The 19156-nt window shown below is 38.5% G+C and overlaps 1 protein-coding gene across 1 annotated transcript in view; it reads right to left on the bottom strand.

Annotated features, from left to right (window-relative positions):
* Positions 1-19156, bottom strand: part of SLC49A4 (solute carrier family 49 member 4) — a 66091-nt gene that overhangs the window by 35547 nt on the left and 11388 nt on the right. Inside the window, 1 exon segment of the mRNA XM_039729758.1 lies at positions 9989-10082. Coding sequence (XP_039585692.1) covers positions 9989-10082 — 94 coding nt within the window.

Below are 19156 nucleotides of genomic sequence, written 5' to 3'. Positions count from 1 at the left end.
AATACTGACTTAAGCTACTTTTTCCTGAGAAAAAGATTATTTGCATGGTTCTTCTGCACATCCTTAACTCATTTCCCCAGAGAGGCAGGGGTGAGAGATTCAAAATGCAATTCAGAGCATTTTCTAAGCTGCTGCTCTGGGAGATGTATGTAGCAGCTGCTCCACCCGACAGAGAAATATGAACATAACAGTATTGGTGGCTTTTTGCTGTTTGTTACAACATCTTATCAGCACTGCACTAGATTTTGGTCTCACAGCCCATGAGTCTCCTCTCGTACACCATCAGTGCTAAAAATTGCTCCAAGACAAGAGAGGTTTGTTTCTGTTATACCCTGATTTTCTTCTTGTTTCTGCTACTGAAAAGGTGTAAAGAGGAACTGCCCTTTCCCCATCACTATTCCAATTTCATTCTGCACAACAAGTTTTCTCTTTCCTGAGGAAAGGGATGAAAAGATAACATTAGCTCAGGATCTTACCCAGATGGAAAAACATTTCTCAGTCTCATTGCACTATCAAGTGTAATGTTCATCTGTTATATTCCCAGTGCTGTTTTCAGATGTGTTATTTATCCAATCATAATTTAATTATTTTCATGTATCAAAAAGTAGAAAGCTATTGAGGTCAAATGACTGAAAATAACATGAGCAGAAGGCTTTTTAATCACAGTCATGAAAGAGAAAATTGGAAAAAAGTTACACCAGAAATTCATTCTCAACTTACAAAATAATAGATGACTGTAGCTTAAAGCAAAATTGGGGAAGTAAACACCTATCTAAAACACTTTGTTTCTAAATGTCTCAGTGACCAGGTCAGGACTCATTTTGATATGTCAAGGTTTTTGCACATCTGACCTCCCTGCTAATGAATTGATGTGCTCTGCCAAACTTGTAATTTGCAATTGAACATGAGCCCTTTATAAGCCCTTTTAAGAAAAAAAAAAACATAGTTGAGGACTGATGGTAAATGGTAGTGTGAAATATCACATGGCAGAGCATCACAGTAATGAGTAACTTACATATTTACATTATGTATCTATCTAAGAAAATACACATATGGACACACACAAACACTTTTGCACAAAATAAAGATCACTTCTGTTCCTAAACTGGCCTCTGTACTGCAAAAATATAATACAAGGGACAGCTCAAATACAGCAATAGAAATTAGAGAAGAAAAACTCATATTGTACTATACTGTCACCTCTTTTCCAATTTTTTTTTTATCAAGTCACATTATAAATAACTTTAATTAAGCAGTTTACACCACTTCCCTGAGAAGACTTGATATCAGGAACTGACCTGGCTGTACCTGCCTTATTCACTTCTTGCAGTCACTGTTGAAATACCCTGACAGGCAGCAACAAAGAAAATAACGTAAGGCTATAAATGCTGGAATTACAATATACCTGAGCAAACTGGGTATGAAAAAAGTGAGATTACACTGGAAAAAGGTTCTAGTGACTGATGATAATACCATACTGTTAAGATGGGAAAGCACTTCCATTTACAGTCAGCTTTATTTTTCTTTTTCTCCTTGTACAAGTTGAAACTTTGCATGCATGGTCACAGTCACATCAGGTACTGGATTTGTTAAGCTATTTAAAAGCTGTGTGTTACATAAGTGGTTTTTCTAGGTAAAAAATCCAGACATTTAGTGTTCCTACCACAGTGTGTCTAATGCCTGGACTTAGGGGAATTTTAAATGAAAGAAAATCTCTTTAGTTTCTGTTCTCAGATGGGGAAAAAAAGGCAACACTGGAAGGAGAACTACTTACTCAAAAAAATTACTTTTGATACGATGGATTTAAAACCTACAACACTAAAATACGTATCCAAAGTTTAGTTCTAATATATGCTAAGTGAACTTTTTCTGGAAAGGCTAAGACTGGAGAAGTTGGATCAGTATTTTAACTGAATTCACAGTGTGGAAAAAGCATTTTCACCTTTTCTTTGGCAGACAACAAACACAGTGTCGAGCAGGGCTGCCAACCCCAGGGTGTTGCTCTGACTCTCTAAACACAATGATCCCAGCCCAACTGGAAAATTCAGCTCCTTTGCATCCTAGGAGGAAGTAGAGCTCGTTTCAAGAGCCCTGAGAAGGGAGATTCTGGTGCAGGTTTTGTTTGTGAAACTTCTACCATGCTTTTCCCACTCGCTGCCATGAGAATTGAGCACTTAGTCACTTTTGAAACTGCTATGCAAATACAACAGAAATAAACTGCAATTCAGATTTGCCACTGTTGGGCAAAGTGTGAGGAGCAATGAAGTCATGGAGAGTGCTTATTCTGCAGGAAGACAGGGCTACAGTGTGCCACTGACTATGGAAAAGGTTAGAACAGGAACTGCTGATCCTAACAACACAAAAAGCAATTCTGGATAAAGAAGTTGATGTTTTATAGAAATGGATGGCTAATATTTCTTTCACATGCCTGACAATTTCATTCACTGAAACAAGTGGATTGTTCAGGTCCTGCTACTTTGGAAGACAAACAGGTTTATGTAATGATTAGCTCATTGTGGGAGCGCCTGGAAGCAAATGAAAGAGACCCTTCCACTGGAGGACTTCAGAGAACTTTTGAAGTGCTATTGAACTCAGTGTCACTACATGGCAACAATGCAAGCAAATACCTCCTACTCTGGAGTGTCTAAACTGACGTGTGATGCAAACTGCTTGCCCAGAAAAAGGCACATGAAAAGCCATGGACTTACCCACATTATATATTAGGAGACTGATTATATCTCAGAGGGAACCAACATTAGTTTTGTCAAGAACCACTTCTGATTTTTCACAATTAAGCTACTAGAAGTAGACAGAGCTTTTCCTTTAAACTCAAAAAAGTAAATATAACAAAAGAACCTCCTAATAAGAGAAACTTTTTCAGGCACTTTAAGGGCAAAGAGAATTAGGGAGGTCAAATTCATGTTTTACTGCAATTCACTGCTACAGAGTATGGCAAATGCAAATGATGTTTTGTTTATACCCCAAACAGAGAACAGCAGGGCTCTATGTCTGGAAAAAGACTGGAAAGAAAAATACCTCTGGGTAAAGCAATGAATTCATCTATTAAAAATAACATTCTACAGATGAATTTCATGGAAATGCACTTCCTTTCGATATTTTCATTAAATGATATATTTATACTACAAAAGCTTTCTGCCTTCTGGATATTCATGGATTGAGGCCATTAGCATTTTTAGCTTTTTTTTGATTCATGCGACCATTGATATGTGGAATAATTTAAAGCTGGTTTTCCCCCATCAGTAAGAAATATTATTACAAGCAAAAAGCCTGAGTCATTGTTTGGTACATTATCTCCAGAAATAGAATGAAAAAGAAAAGCGAAATAATTAGAAATGCACATTTAGCCACTTTCATCAGGAATTAGGCTCATGTTTTACCCCTGTATGAGCCACGGCCTCAGCACAGTCAGTCAGACCATTCTGGGAGTGGACTTGGAAGGGACCATGGCATCTCTATCCAAGGCATCCCAGCCTCATGTCTCTTCTCCCACACTTAAAGAAAATAGCAAACATTTACAATGGTCTAAAATCTAGTGAGTTTTGGGTTAAATTTAAAAGATTGGAAACCAGAGTTAGTCCAAAACTTATTACTGAGAGCCTGCTGAGAGAGACAAGTATTTGCAAGGAGAGGAAGCAGCAATCTCAGGCAAAGAGCCTGAGGTGTCCATCACACATCCTGACAGAGGAAAGGGATGAGGTGGGTGTTCAGTGAGACCCCCTGGCACTGTGGTGACAAATTCCCTTGCATCCTCAGACTGTGTTATTGTGCAGCCATCACACCTGTCACACACCTGTGAGGGGGTGGTTCTTCACTTCATCCAGGTTTGAAAGATGAGGGCACATAAAGTCAAAGCTGAGGGATTTTTTTTTAAAGTTCTGTTTTCTTGTTTTTCTTTTAAAACTAACCAACTCCACAAACCCATTATTAAAAGAAGAAATATTTAAAGCAACACTAATGGAGGACATGCTCATCAAATACAAACAGACCCAAAATACACAACATTGTAAACACCAAGTAGGCAATTACATTATGGGCTAATGAGGCAAAACAGACTGAAAAAAATTATCAGGGAAGTGCACCAGGCCTGGCTGCTATTTGGGCTGCTGTGGGAGAAAGCTGATTAAGATTACTTAGTATAAAAGAAGTCCTAAGTAGGATTTTTTAGTAAAAGAGTAGGATTGTACAGGAGATGCAGCAAATTAAGGAATGGGATAAACAAGACCTATTTAAATATTCCTGAATAATTTTTCTTAAGCGAGTGAAAGCGCAAGAGGGTGTTTTGATTATAATGCAGCAACTTCAATATAAATTTGACTAATATGAATTCTTTAAGGACAGAAATTAGCCACCATAATATGAATCACAAACTAAGGCAAAGAGCTCAGCATGATTAAAAAATTAAAAGTGTTCTACAGTTAAGGATACCACCTGCAATTATATGAGATGAAGCTAAATATCCCACAGAGAATATAAATCTTCCCTTCCAGAACAGGCTTGCACTAACTGAGGCCTTGTAGAAGTGCTGCCCACTAAATACTGCTGCAATACCAAGTCCTTTCTGAGTTTCTTTTAAGGAACTCCAGGAATTTACACAAGGTCTCTAAATTGCTAATTCAGCAGGCACGTTGGTTGCAGGTGGATGACACCCAGAGTGCCATGGCCAAAGTCCAGGAGAGGAGCAAAAGAAAAAGAGCATTTATGACCAGGGCTGTCAAGTCATCTCCTTTTTCCACTAGGGCTGATCCAGCTTAAGGAGAAGCCAATTTGGCTGTCCCCCAAACTGATCAGGAGCATCACAGGACACGTGGTCAAGCAGTAGCAGGCAGGACCACTGGGCAGCCAGAGGGACACTAAATCACCCCCCCTCTACCATGAACAGATAAGCAAAGCTGGAAAAAGTCATAACCACTTAAGAACACAGGACTTCTAATCTAAAACAAATGCTTTGGAACACAGGTTAAAAAATAAACCCTGTGTACAAGATGAAGCTGGTGGAAATAATAAAAATAAGATAAACTGTTACATTACAGAGGCATAAAAAATAAGTATCCCCCATGTGAACCTACTCATGAATGACCTGTTTCCTTTATTCCCCACTTTCCTATTTTTCTGATGCCATGAATTAACCCAGCTCAGCCTTCCCCCAGCACTGCAGCACAAACCAGCACCAAAAGCAACAGGCAAGTGCTCAATTTTAATGTTTCCCCCTCTGCTTGCTGAGCTACAGCACACAAACAGGTGTGCTTATTCATCTTCATACTCCCAGACCCTCACTTTAGATTAAATCCTTTTTTCATTTCTCTTCCCCAGTCAGGTAGGGAGCACAAAACACTCAGCACACTCTGTCTTTATTCCTTACAGACTGATTTGTCTACCTTCCTCCCCTAACAGGCTCTTCTCATTCCCTAGAACACTTTAATTCCTCTTCTCCACATATGCTCCAATTTGGATTGTTTGGGGTTTTTTGAGCACACAAGTGTGTTCAGTATTACCAGAGAATATAGGAATCATAGCATGTCTTTCCCTTACTGAAATAACCTCTTCTGAGATGTTCCTTTGCATTTTTTATGCATAAGAATGGTGGCTTATGGCAGCCTTAGGATCAGAATAATTAGATGATCCCATTAATTCCTTAGGCTATAAGCAACAGAAAAGGGGAAAATGTGGAATTATTAAAGGGTCAGTCTAATAAGAGTAAAATACAAACTAGGTTGCAACTGGCTAATAGAACCAAAACCAAAGATGTGCTAAGAGTGAATCTTCAAATATAGTAAAGGAAAGAGTTCACAACAATATATATAAAAGAGAAATATTCAAAATCCTAAGAACTGGTAACATTATCAAAAATACCTGTTTACAGGATCTACCAGGTGTTGGTGTGTCTCCTATAAATGACTGTGTAAACAAGCACTCTGTTTCCACTGCAATTTTCTGTGCTATTTTGCTGGATTCCCAACAAACATTTTAATAGTACTTACTGCCAAGGAGCATTCTCTCACTGCCATGATTCAAGGTCCTCAATAACTACTTCTCTGTTGTGAAATCTAATGTGAAGGACAAACACTACCAGCCCACAGCATAAGAGGTTCTAATAAATTGCTTAATTAATGTGTTCAATACAAATGACAAATTATGTTACACCCTTTACTTCCATGTCTTTAATTATCCTGCCTTTCAAAACATTTTAAGAAGTCTTACATCACACAATCAGTGTTAAAAGCCAAAGTTTTATGGCTGTGAGCTGATTTCTTAATTTTATTTCCTTCTTTTACACATTTCAGCTCATACAGCTTTTTGCCTAGATTTAAGACCTAAGATGTATGTAAATCTATTCCTAAACACCAAATACAAGGTAAACATGAAGTGCTGTGTGGAAGGGAAAAAACAACTCTGATTTAGTCTATAAAAAAATGGCCTCTGAGTAATGTTAATGTTCAGGATAAAATAATCAAATCCTAAAAGAGTCCAATGAAAATATTTACTCAGTGACAAGTAGCTGTTAGAAAGGAAAGGACTGGACAAAAAGCAGGCAAAAAAGCATTAGTGATGTTCTGGTAACCTCCAGGGAAGGGAAGAAGATTCAGGAAAGGTACAATTTGGTAACATCTTTTTTTCCTTAATGTTCTATATAACGTATATTAACTGCAAAGTAAATAAACAGGTGTGAAAATGAAGCTTTCATAACATTTAAAAAGGAATGATATATTTGGGATCAAATTTACTGTCATATGTCTGCCACATTTGACAAACCCAGAAGCACGTGGTACATAAAAATTATTTTTAAGGTCCATGTATGATAGGCTCATTAACCTCATAGGTTACTGGGCTGGGGAGGAAAACAGGTAAAAGCATATGTGTACATGAGAGGGACTTGATTAGTCCATGTAAAGGATGGATCCTCCATCTGACATGCAAGTTCACACTTCAACATTTCCACCATGTACTCCCACTTTGCCTGCACTGAATTTATGCAGTTCTGGCATGGATTTCCAGTACAATTTTAGGTCACACACTGGCAGAGAACAAAAATTCACCATAGAAAATTCACAGCTGCTTCAAGAGACACAATGAAATGTGCAACTTGAATTTTCCCTCATATGCATAGGCATCAAATGTACTGAAAAGAGAGGTTAAGGTCTATGTTAAAACACAACTCAGAGGACTGGGCATGGTCTTAGTCTGATATTACACACTACAACCAAAAGAATAATTATGGACTAGAAAGGGGATAAAGAATACACTTGGATATTACAGGTCTGTTTGAGATAAGGAGCATAAAGCAGCCAGGATTAAATGCCAGTTTTAACAGTGATTTCCTTACATCTATGACTGCTCTGATAGGTGGTGGGCTTTAGTAGCTCTCCTTAATGTTAATCACAAGAGCTTAGGGAGCAGAGACTGCTACAAAGTACAAAAACCCCAATCTAAGCCTTACAAACCTCGTGAACATTCTTATAATTTTATGTATATTAACTCAGACAGAATTGTCCCGTGGAAATCTTCAGCATATTCTCACAGATTACTCTCAGGCTGAAGGAACACACTACAAAACACACATAAGCATTTAAAGAAATTCCAGTTACACTGGCTTCTGAAATGCTTCCAATTAGCTTGCATGTGATCTTGTCCCTCTGACAGGCTCTGTAACATTCAAATTGTTGTATTAAAGCACATACACATTCAGAATAAGTGCATAATTGGGTGCTCAGCCAGTTGTGGCTAATGCATCAAGCAATAATGCTCATCTCAAAAAAAAAAAATTTATTTGGTATCACACTTCAAATAATGGATGAAAACTGGCCTTAAGCCTTAACCCACAAAACAATGGAAGTTACATAGTATAGCATCACACAGTCTGTACAATTGTTTACAAAGTCTCAAGAAACTTCACTGAAAACCATTCTTTTGCTTCCCACAGTTGGCCATAATTAATTCTTGGTAGATTTTTTAATCAAACTGTGAAAGATCAAGCAACTTCCTCATGTAGAGCTACAACTCTGGAAAATTTCTTTTTTGGGCGTAGGATAAGTAGGTAAAAGTATCAGTTTCAGCCGGAGATGATACATATTTCCACAGCATGAATATATGAAATTATCAACCTTTCCCACCAGTATTCTGCTCATACTCTTTTTTTCCCCTATATAGTTTTCAAGTAAATTTTAACATTACATTTTATACATCTCTCTCATCAAACTCTATAGAGTCCAAAGCCTTTCTCAGATCCTTGAATGTTTCTCCTTAGTAATGTATTTCATTGTTTTCCTAGGCTTGCTTTCTGCAACTATACTGGAAAACCTTATTTAAAGGTGGAAACTCTCCTTCCCACTCCCCAACTGGTATCTCACATTTAAATCTCACCTGGGAATTTTAATCTTCTCAGGTATTTATAGTCTCCATCCTTGTTTTGGTAAAACGTAGGGCAGCACATGTTTTCTGGCATACATCATGAATGAAAAGCTACATAAAACACCATATTTCATTGCATTTAAGCCATGTGTCCCATTTAGAAGTTATTGATGTTTAACCCAAGGCTGATGAATGTCAAGCACCCCTTGACATTTTAAGAAAATGTAAACCAAGGGTAAAATAAGAACAGCTCTTCCTGGCAACCCAAACATTCAATTTTCCTCAAAAGGGTCACTGTGAAGGGTAGCACAATATGGTTAGTTCAGCCTGCCCTGCTCACAGAATCCTTGAAGACCCTGTCAAAATGGGCAACACTAGACAACCAACATAGGAGCACCTTGAGTGCTTCCTTATATGCTCACTAAGCACCTAAGAACTGAAAGTGCATAACCTCACCCAACACTCTGCTCTTAGTTTACTTATCAGGGCTAGTTTTACAATTCATGTGTTTTTTACATTCTCAGTTCTCTCTCTGAACCTCTTTCGTTGTTTTATCCATGGTACCCAGTCATTGACTTTCAACTTCACACGGAATATTTTCCTTCTCAGCTCAAAAGGTGCCCAAGCTGATTTTCAGGTTAAACAATAGTAAGGGCGGGGGGGGAACCCCAAAAACCAAAACAAAAAACCCTAAACCCAAATAACTTGCTGAAGTAATACCAAGACTGTGTGGTAGAATTCAAGCTGACTAGAATTCAAGGGGAAAAAAAACCCAAACCACATAAAACATTTTATTTGTAAGATCTTTCCTTAGTGTTTATATATTATGCAAGCATAACTAGCAAAGAACCAGTGCTGCTGCTTTTTCAAAGTAGCAGGAAAGAGTAGTAGTGCCTGCATACTCCCACCTCCTTCACACTAAGAGGCAAAAGAAAATTAAGTGAACAAGTGATCCATGTTCCCTGGCTGTACAAAACAAGCAGTGCTGCTGTACTTACTAATGATTCCTAGACTCAGGATATGTTGATGGAACCATTAAATTGTTTGGTTTGTGGGATTTTTAAGAAGAAATCTGTTTCTATCACAAATTCGTAATGGGCACGTGCGCAGCAGAAAATCACTGCAGCAAAAGTACACGGCTACTTTGAAACATGAGCTGGAAGAGACTACATGAAAAAAGCCATTTTGCACAAATTCATCTGTCTCACGGCATGATCTCATACATTCACTATGAGAAAATTACTAATTATTTAACATTTGCATATAAACTACTTGTTTTTAGGGGTTGAGGCATGTGTGATCTTGGGCCAGTTTCTGAACCTCGCTAAATCTCTAGTTCCTTATTTGCAAAGCAGATTAATATTAGTTATACAGGATGGGGTGGGATTAAATTAACTCAAGCTTGTAAAGGGTTTTCTGATCTTCAGATACTATGGAGAAGAAGGACTAGAAAAATCCATTTAAGAAGCAAAGAAGCACGTAAACCCATAGCCACACAACAAACACTTGGTATATCAACTTCATACAGAAAATTTGTACTAACATTTCTTTGTAGTAGCAGCAAAAATTATATTAGCAGAAAGAATAAAATACGTACATTAAAAATAATTAATTCACTTACTTCTTCCTAATTTCTAGGTCTGAAACTGGAACACATCTCAGGCCAGCTCCCAATACCATGAGGGATGATGTTAGTAACACTGTTACCCTCAGACCTAAGATGAAAAAATAACAGTATTTTACAAGCTAAATCAGTAATGTTGCAAAAGAAACATTGTTTTTATATATACATTTTTATGCAGTTTCACAGAAATAACACATTTCTTTCAAATCATAAGCACTTTGGTGCTGATATAAATTCCAGACACATTTTGAAATCCTGAGTTACTTTCTATGCTTACACTCCAGAATTACAAAAGCTTACTCTTGGCATAGTAACACACAGGAGTATATCCAAAATCTTTACAGACATTCTTGAAAGTGAAAAGTAGTAATAAAAGCATCATCAAAGTGTACAATATTCCCCTTGGAATTGGAGACATTGGGGAACATGCTCTACTGTGCTATCTGAAATCTAGGCAGACTCAAAGAAAAATCTGGACTTGTTCGTTCCTCTCCAACCACTTAACGAGCACAGACACAGCACTGTTATTGTTTTCTTTCATAATGCAGATATGCATTTCGTCCCAAAGAAACAACCATTTATTCAGGGGAAAAAAAGTGCAAGTATTTTTTTGCAGTCCTTGCAATTAGGGCAGATTTTTGCTGCTCTCAGCTCCAGTTGTCAGAGGTTGTAAATACCGTACATTAGAAAAAAGCCGTAATTGACTGACTCCTTGAACATGTTTTTTCCTCGTGTGATTTTCAACTGAGAAGTGCTTAGATTAGGAACAACCTTATCTTCTTGCTGCAATTCCTTTTGCCAGCAGTTTGTTTGCTGCTGTTAAGGTGTTTCCATCAGCAGCAGAGAACAGTGACAGCTGAGGGGTTTAAGCTCCAGAGTCTTGCAAAACACCAAAGTCATAAATACTCACAATAAAAAACCACAGAGAGAGTCTGCACTGGTGAAGTTGCAAATTTCAAAACAATTTCACAGCAACAAATAGAAAATAAAGGGTTTCTATGTCTTTAGCAGAATATAATAAAAATTATTAATGATGACAAACATGCAATACCTCTAACATTTAGGTAAAACTAGTAATCACCCAAAATGCAGATAGTAAAAGAACCTGTCCAATGATAAGTCACCTATCAAACTACTCTGATTCTTTCTAAAGCTACCCATCTTCAGAACAGTGTTCCCTCTGTTAGTGACTCCTGTAATCAATACAATTCAAGCAATAGTTGCATTAAATATTTTGTCGCCATGTATTTTACTAAAATGTGATTTTACTGGGTGAGACATAATTTTGTTCATATTGTGACAGTTTTTAATGAACCTCACTCATAGGTATGCAGCTCCTGGTGCTGGACACTGCACAAACCAAACCAAAGACAAGTTCCTCTATCAACCAGCACAGCCCAAGACAACCCAAGCAAAAAGAGTTAATAAGTTAAGTTGCAGGTTTTCTGAAATGGAAGTGAGATTTCCTTTGGCAAGGCCCAGTCGTTAACACAAGGAATGCCAGCTGCCAAAGGACACCAAAGGACACTTCACATCCCTGATGCCCTGAAGAAGCATCATCAACCAAAAATATTTCTTTCCTGGCAGGATTTCCCAATGCCTCCCACAACTTAGTTGCTTGACTATGCTCAACCAGCAAATGCTGCTGTTAAACCGGTTTTTCAAGCGTGTTCAGAGAGCCCTAAATAAATGCCCCTTTAATAAGGTTGTTCAAAACCTTCATGCTCCTGTGTTTGTTAGGCCACCAGGAGTGTTCATGTGACATTTAACTCCCCATTGCCATACTGCCTGTGCTGTGCTGGGGCAATTATGTGTATCTGCATTGCATTCATGGTGCTTCTGCCTTTTCTTCTTGGAAATCAATCTTTTTTAGCACTGCTTTTGTGTATAATGAAAATTTCTATACAGCAAGGATTGGAATTTTATTGCTGGAAAATTGAAATACAAATATTTTATCTGAAAAACATGAAGTTTCCCATTAGGAAATGGTATAGAAATTTTTCAGGGAAGCTCTAGTGATGTACACACCACCTTATTTTCTATGTAAACTAGGCTCCTCTTGAACTACATTTCACAAAACACGGTGCATTCTGCCCTTCAAGAGACACAAGGACAGCATGGAGGGTGCTGCTCATGGGGCCCTGCTTGAAGTGCAAGCCAGGGGCAAGCCCAGGACACAGCTGTAAATGAGAAACAAAAATGTACATTTAAATCACCACAAGACATAAAATGAGTGTTTGTTTCCATAGAAAAAACTCCTACTTGATTTCTAATTTTTAAGAAAATCCCTAAACCAAAATATATACGAATGAAGAAAGTTTTAAATTAAGCGTGCACAAAATTTTCCTTAAAAAAACCCCTAACATGCAATTTGATAAAAAATTAATCAGATGCTGAAGTTTACCTCCAGCTTTAAATTCAGGCCTATCTTTAATGTCAATCTCATATGTCAGATAATTTTAAAGTACAATTATCTGTTAAAGCTTCACAATCATGTATGCCTGATGTCTTCATTCTTTGAAGTCCTAATCTTGAATACTATTTACTGTAAGGTATACCTTTAAAATGTTTTGATGGCCTAGCTTATTCTTTGTCCTTTTTTTCTGCTTCCACCTTAACATGTAAACACACCCCTGAAAACTCCTTTGGTTAATGCTGCATGTTGAAAATGATGACACCAAAGTGAACAAAAGACTGTCAGACAAGCAGCATATTAGACATTTTCTTTGCTAATTACACAATATGGTTTTACTTTTTAAGCACCTCACCCTGTTATTTTGCTTTACAGTTTAATTTTTTCATCTTTGAAAGAAACCAGTCTTTTTATTTATTTCAGTATTTTTGTTTTTAATGCTGCAGTTGTTGTTACATCGAATTTGACATCTTGTATTACTTTAAAAGGTGCACCCCAGAGTGCTTAAGATAGCAACCATGCATCATGGGAACTATAAACCAAAGTAACCAACCAAGCTTGAAAAACAGCCTGTGAACCTTGCAGAAAATTATGTCTCTACTTTAAAAGATCTAAGTAATTCACTCAACCAAGAGATTTTGTGTAGATGTAATTAACTTCATTAATTCTACCCTGTAAATGCAAGCAGTAATTGGAGGGAGGGAGGAGGGTACAGCCTCTTAAAATCATTCAGTTTCTATTCCTTTCTATCAGAGGTTTCTGACACATGGCTGGAAGGGGAAGAAACTCCTTTAAACAAGATTTTCTGCCCATGGCTGAAGTTTTGTGTTCTTTACACCTTGTCTCCTCAGCTGTCCCTTCCTATCCTCTTCTTGCAGGAGGTTTCTGATGGCAGTGGCCCTTGAGCAAACTATGGCCTTGTTCAGAACAGACAAACTTCACTGCAGCAACAGAAAAGCCCAAGCTAGCGGCAGAAATTGAGTCAGTAATAAAAAGGATGTTTTAATTATCATTTATGTGTGTAACAGTCGATATTGTTCAACTGTTTAACCCTCCTGTGGCTCATAACACCATCTGCTTTATGACTTCAGCAGTCAATGCTGCCTTTGCTGTTTCATATTTCTTTTTAAAACAACTGTCTCCAAACTCTGGCCACTTTTACACACTTAAAAAACCCTCAAGCCACAATCCCCCACCACCCACAGCCCAACACAAAGCAGAAGCAGAACCCCACCATGCTGGAACGTGGGGGCAGCAGCTGCCAGTGGCACCCAGCTGCTCTTCAGCTCCCTCACAGCAACATCAAGCACGAGCATCCAGGATGTGGGTGCTCATCCCCCACAACTCCTCCAGCATGCCTTACTTTCAAGATGCTTTTCAAAGTATATGAAAAGAAAATGCATTCCACATTACTGACTTCTAACCCAATGACTGAATTATTATGCCCAGTTTAATAAGAAACTTAACAAACAATGCTGTTGTCCTCATTCCAACAATTTATCCATTAGTTTGTCATTCACCAGGAGAATGTGATTAACTCACTCCTGAGCATCCCCCACCTGAGCCCAGCACAGCAGCTCCCTCAGTTCCCCACTACTGGTACAGAGCACTGCAAGCAGCTTCTTCTAGCTCAGAGCATCACACACATGGCACACACCATTTGAGTTTGGTTTCCCCCCTACAATGAAGCATTCATCCTAGGGGAAGTCCCAGTAGGATGGGCAGAACAGACAAGTTTTCACCTTTCTCCTTTTTTTGAATAGAAGTTTGGCCAGAGGAAAGGCTGCTGGATTCAGCCCTTCCTTCCCTGGCATGGCAGCAGTGATTTCCCTCATACAGCTCACACACCCTCCTCTTAGATGCAGTAACATTTGAGGAGCTTCCTAACTTCCCCTGCAGATACTAAAATCAGTTCTCACAAATACCAAGTACAGCAAAGCTCTGAGTAGAAACAAGTGACATCAGCCTCCTGCATTTTCAGTTTTTAAAGACCAGGCTGAAAGCCCAAATTGTTCCTTCTGACACTGAACTGAGAGCATTTGCTTGACTTCCCCATCATTCTGACTAAAACATATCTAGCTAAGAGAAAATAGAATGTCAAAGTCTGTTTTGGTCCACACACCCCAGAAAATATAAAACTCACCAATTGCATTAGCTGTTTCAACAATTCACTGTTAAATAGTGCTTTTCCTCCCAATTTAAAGCAAATTCATAGAAGTACTTGTTTTGCCCTTCTTTACAAAACAAACCACAGTTCCTGCATCTTTCCTTATATGAAATTAACCTATAAAAAACAACTTTTACATTTAGGTTCAGTAAGTAAAGTATTGAGCTCCAAGCCTTCCACAATTTTTCTCTGGACTTAGAAATGGTTTTATATCTTGTTTAAATGTCCTCCTTATTGCTCAAGCATTATTTTTAAATGAGTTTCTTTGCTGGATACCAATTCTCCGTTTGATATGACGGGTCTGCTTTTCTCCCTTTTTAATATATCCCTATACATTTAGCTATAATTTTTAAAATGTTTAATTAAACAGCTCTCTTTGTCAGGGAATCCTGAAAGCACTGCACACACATGCCATCCTCCAGAATCTTTGGATTTTTAATGTAATTCTAGCAGAATTATACTAATAGCTGCAACATTTACTCTCATAACATCAATTATCTTTGCCATGATTAAAATACCAAAAAAATTTGCTTTCTACTAAACACAGTGAATAAAACTTGCATTGCGCCTGCTCTTTGCCAAATTGACTACAGCCATTAAGGAGGATAAGTGGCAATCCTCTTCCAGAAGAGGCATCCTTGCATCAAGCAATACAATTTTCAAAAGAAAAGAACCTTTTCACTGATGTAAAAATACTTCATAGCTGAGATGTGGTCCCAGTCTTTCTGCTAACACATGGAATAAACTTGAAAAGTCAGTATATTGGGCCTGCCTCAGATTCCACAAAGGCACTTGATTGCAGAGTGGCATAAATTGTGTTTGGAAACTGAATGGAAAATAAATGCATTCTCAAGAACAGCATCAATAAAAAGTGGGAACCAAATACAAACACTGCATGCAAGAGAGAACAACTACCAGGTCTTATGTAGCTAATCCAAAATTACAGACTCATGGACAATTCTGAGGTGGAAGGAACCCACAAGGACTGAGTCCAGCTCTTAAATGAATGGCCCATCCAGTGATGGGGCCCACCACCACGGTGTCATCAGCACCATTTACAGCATGCTCTAATCCTGGCTTGATGGCCAAGATATCACTGGTGCTATTAAGCTCAACCTGGACCTGCCTTTCTCCCTGAGTACTTGATGCTGATGCTTCTGTTATTGCCCCATTTCAGAACTCTGTTTTTAAAATAAGCTGAAGCCAAGTGATTCCATTCATTTCCCTGGCTTTATGTGGCACTGCCAAGACAGCATCCCAATTTCAACTGGAAAGATTTAGGACCTGAGTACATTATTTTTTCGGACTGAAAATGAAAGTAACTCAATTTAAACATTCTGCAAGACAGGTGACAGCATCCTTCTGGCATCAAAATGTAAGAACCAAGCTGTATCATACAGAACCTGTCTGAAATAAATTAAACCCAGAGCTACATTTCAACCCTCAGTCTTGTCTAAGGCACAAGAAGATGTTTTTCTGTACTAATCCACAACACAGTCCAGTTCCACCTTTCAGTGGAGGACTGCAGGGCAGATTCCACCTGACACTGCTCCAATTTCTGTCTGACAAACAGTTGGCAGACTGAGATACTCATATGAAATATGTACTAGAAATTTCTTGAAATGTAGACGTAGGAGGTAATGATCTTCAGAGGGGCAATTTCTCTTTATAGTATCTTACAGCTGTTGCAACAGAATCTGTCAGCAATTGCTGCCCAGTTAACAGCAAGGCTATCAGCAGGAGTTTGACATTTCTATATAGATTTACTTGCAAAATTTAGATTTGAGAAAGCAAACTCTGTACACAAACACAGTAAGTTGAAGTAAAATAGTTCCTGTGATTTGTACAAACTTTCTCATCAGGGTAAAAATTTCAGTAGAGCCAAAATCCCAGAAGTATCATCACCACTGATGGGGGGAACCCACAGGGAAGTCCCTGCCAAATCAGGAAAACAGATGGATGTCAACAGCCAGGTCTGACCCAAAGATAAAGTCATCTCTGCTGCTCGCACTTGTTGGACAGACCTAGCAAGGCTGTGTGCAAACTGAAAGCATGAGGGCCAATACACATGCTTTCTTTTTTCCAGGGTACCTCTCAGATGAAGAACATGCACTCTGCACAAACATCCTCATGTGCATCCTTGTAAAGAGGCTATCCCTCCCAAATTCTGAGGTTAGTTAAGAATTTTGTAAAAAAACCCACAGTATAGCTCAGAGACTCAAAGCACAAATTTTAGCCTGTCAAGTGTTTCACAGAGAAGACACTTATGAGAGAGATAACTGAACACATATAACCACTAGAACAGATATGGAAGCTGGCAGAACATAATTGTGAGAAACAAAACTAAACAGAATGCAATTGAGAGTTATTACAACAATGACACAGCCACTCTGCAATTCCTGAGCTGCTGTATCTTTTTTTATGTTCACCCCAACTGTAAGGAAACCAAGACACTTAACTACACAGTCAAATTGCACAGTTCACTTGTGGTTTGTATTGTAAATACTGTTCCTGTTTTTAAGTTATTCTTCTCCACACAGACCTCTCCCCAACACTCACTAAAGCATATTGAAGTCCTTATTTTTCTGTTTACTGTAGATATAAGAACTTGACTGCACCTGTTAAAAAGAACAACAAGCTAAAACAACCACGTCAAGAGCTGCAGGGTGCTTTTATCTCATTTGCATGGATGTAGCCAAGTCCATGTGAACAGTGGACCTATACTGCTTTTAACATTATCCCAGCATATTAGGCAAGCACATAATCAATCTCCAAAAATATGTCAAGGAAAGTATCACTTAATTCTCCTGCTCTCTACTCCTCTACATTTAGTTATTACAGACTTAATGATGCAAATTCTTTAGAGAGTTGGCTCCACTACCACAGATTTAACCACGGTTGGTGACACACTACACATGTAAATACAAAGCAATATTTCAGAGTTTGTGCAGCCATTTAAAAGTCGGTACTGTAAACAAAAAAGTCCTGGTTTTAAGAACTAAACAGGCTTAATATAAGCTTTTGGATATACAAAAAAAGTAGAAAGGTAGCTTACAAGTAATGAAGCTTCCTTCCACACGGTAGTGAAGGATTTTGAAGCATCCTAACAGTTTAACACAAACAATGGGAAAAAAGGCAAAATATGTAAATTAGAAATCTGCATTGCGAGTTTATACAAATGCTGTAAATTCTATTCAGCAATCCAGAGGCTGACATTTTGCCTGAACAGATAAACAAAGTGCTGAGCTGAATGGTATTTGCCTGAAGATCAAAATGACGATTTTAGAATCAGTTTTAGACCCTTTATTAGAATATCTCCTATTCCTTAATAACACGTTTCTTGGTTTCAAAGGAGACCAATTATTTTAGCCAATTATTACACATTTTACTGCAGAAAGCATCCCTTTTATCTGCAACTAATCCAAGTGCAATGAACCTCTCCCTAATGCTTGCAGAGCATCTCTGAGAGAAGAGAGCACTGGCCTGGGGGAGCAGGACATCTCTCAACATGTCATATGAAATTGGGCAGGCTACTTCCCTTCTGCTTCCCCTTTCTCTCTTCCTCCTGCCCTCTGCCTTGTTTATTTAGGCCATGAACACAGGGAAGCAGGAGCCAGTCTCAGTTAGCATTAGAAAGTCTGCTAAATCAGGTTTTCTCTTCACCTGAGCTGATTGCAGTGCTGGGATACAACAAAAAAGAGCTATTGAAGTACATCCCAAATCTGTGACATTAACACACACTTATATGAATTATTCTTTCTTCTCTCACCACAGGTGGCTGCTTTCTACTCTCAACACCAGTATCTAATAAAACATGAAAATTCAGGTGAATCATTGAATCCATCTTTGCAATTTGATAAAATTGAATCTACATAATGGCACGTGCTAGTGTGTACATAGAGACACACAGAGCAATTAACAAAAATGGCCAGTAACGCAGTTGGGGACTAAAGCTCCCTCCTAACTCTGAAGCCAAAGAAAGGATGTCACTAACAAGCTGACAGAAAGTACACAAGAAGCCTTCACTCTAACTCTCCTGAGTGAGCACCAACAACTGAAGCACTTACAGCATCACACAAGGGGAGGGAAGCACTTGCTTTTCTCTTTCCACCCCTTTCAAGGACTCCCAGTTGCACAGCAGGCTCAGTTAACACACCACTAACTTACAGAGCCTTACCTGTGACAACAGAGAGCAAAAACAATCCCTCTCACACATATCTGCCAGGCAAGGTGTTCTGTTCTTACCTTGATAGTACTTACTCACAGCACCCAATGGTGCATGAAACTCCCAAGGTGTTCTGTTCTTACCTTGATAGTACTTACAGCACCCAATGGTGCATGAAACTCTTCTTTTTAAGAAGCACAGAGGCATTTTGCTTTGCCTTAACAGAGTATCAAGAAGCAACTGTGCAGCAAGGATTGGCAGCTCCATTAAATACTGCCTAGTGCATTTGCTAAGCAGGACACTAAGTGCAAGGTTTCTTCCTTTTATTATCCCTGCTGTGAGGGGGGGAAATAAAGAGCTGCAAGAGCTTCACTAATGTAATATCCATGCACTTATAGGAAAGGTCACTGAAGTGAGCTT

This window comes from Passer montanus, unplaced genomic scaffold, assembly GCF_014805655.1.
Source record: "Passer montanus isolate IOZ18808 unplaced genomic scaffold, ASM1480565v1 scaffold1, whole genome shotgun sequence".
Lineage (NCBI taxonomy): Eukaryota > Metazoa > Chordata > Aves > Passeriformes > Passeridae > Passer > Passer montanus.
The sequence above is the reverse complement of the archived record's forward strand: the minus strand, read 5'-3'. Positions and strand labels throughout refer to the sequence as shown.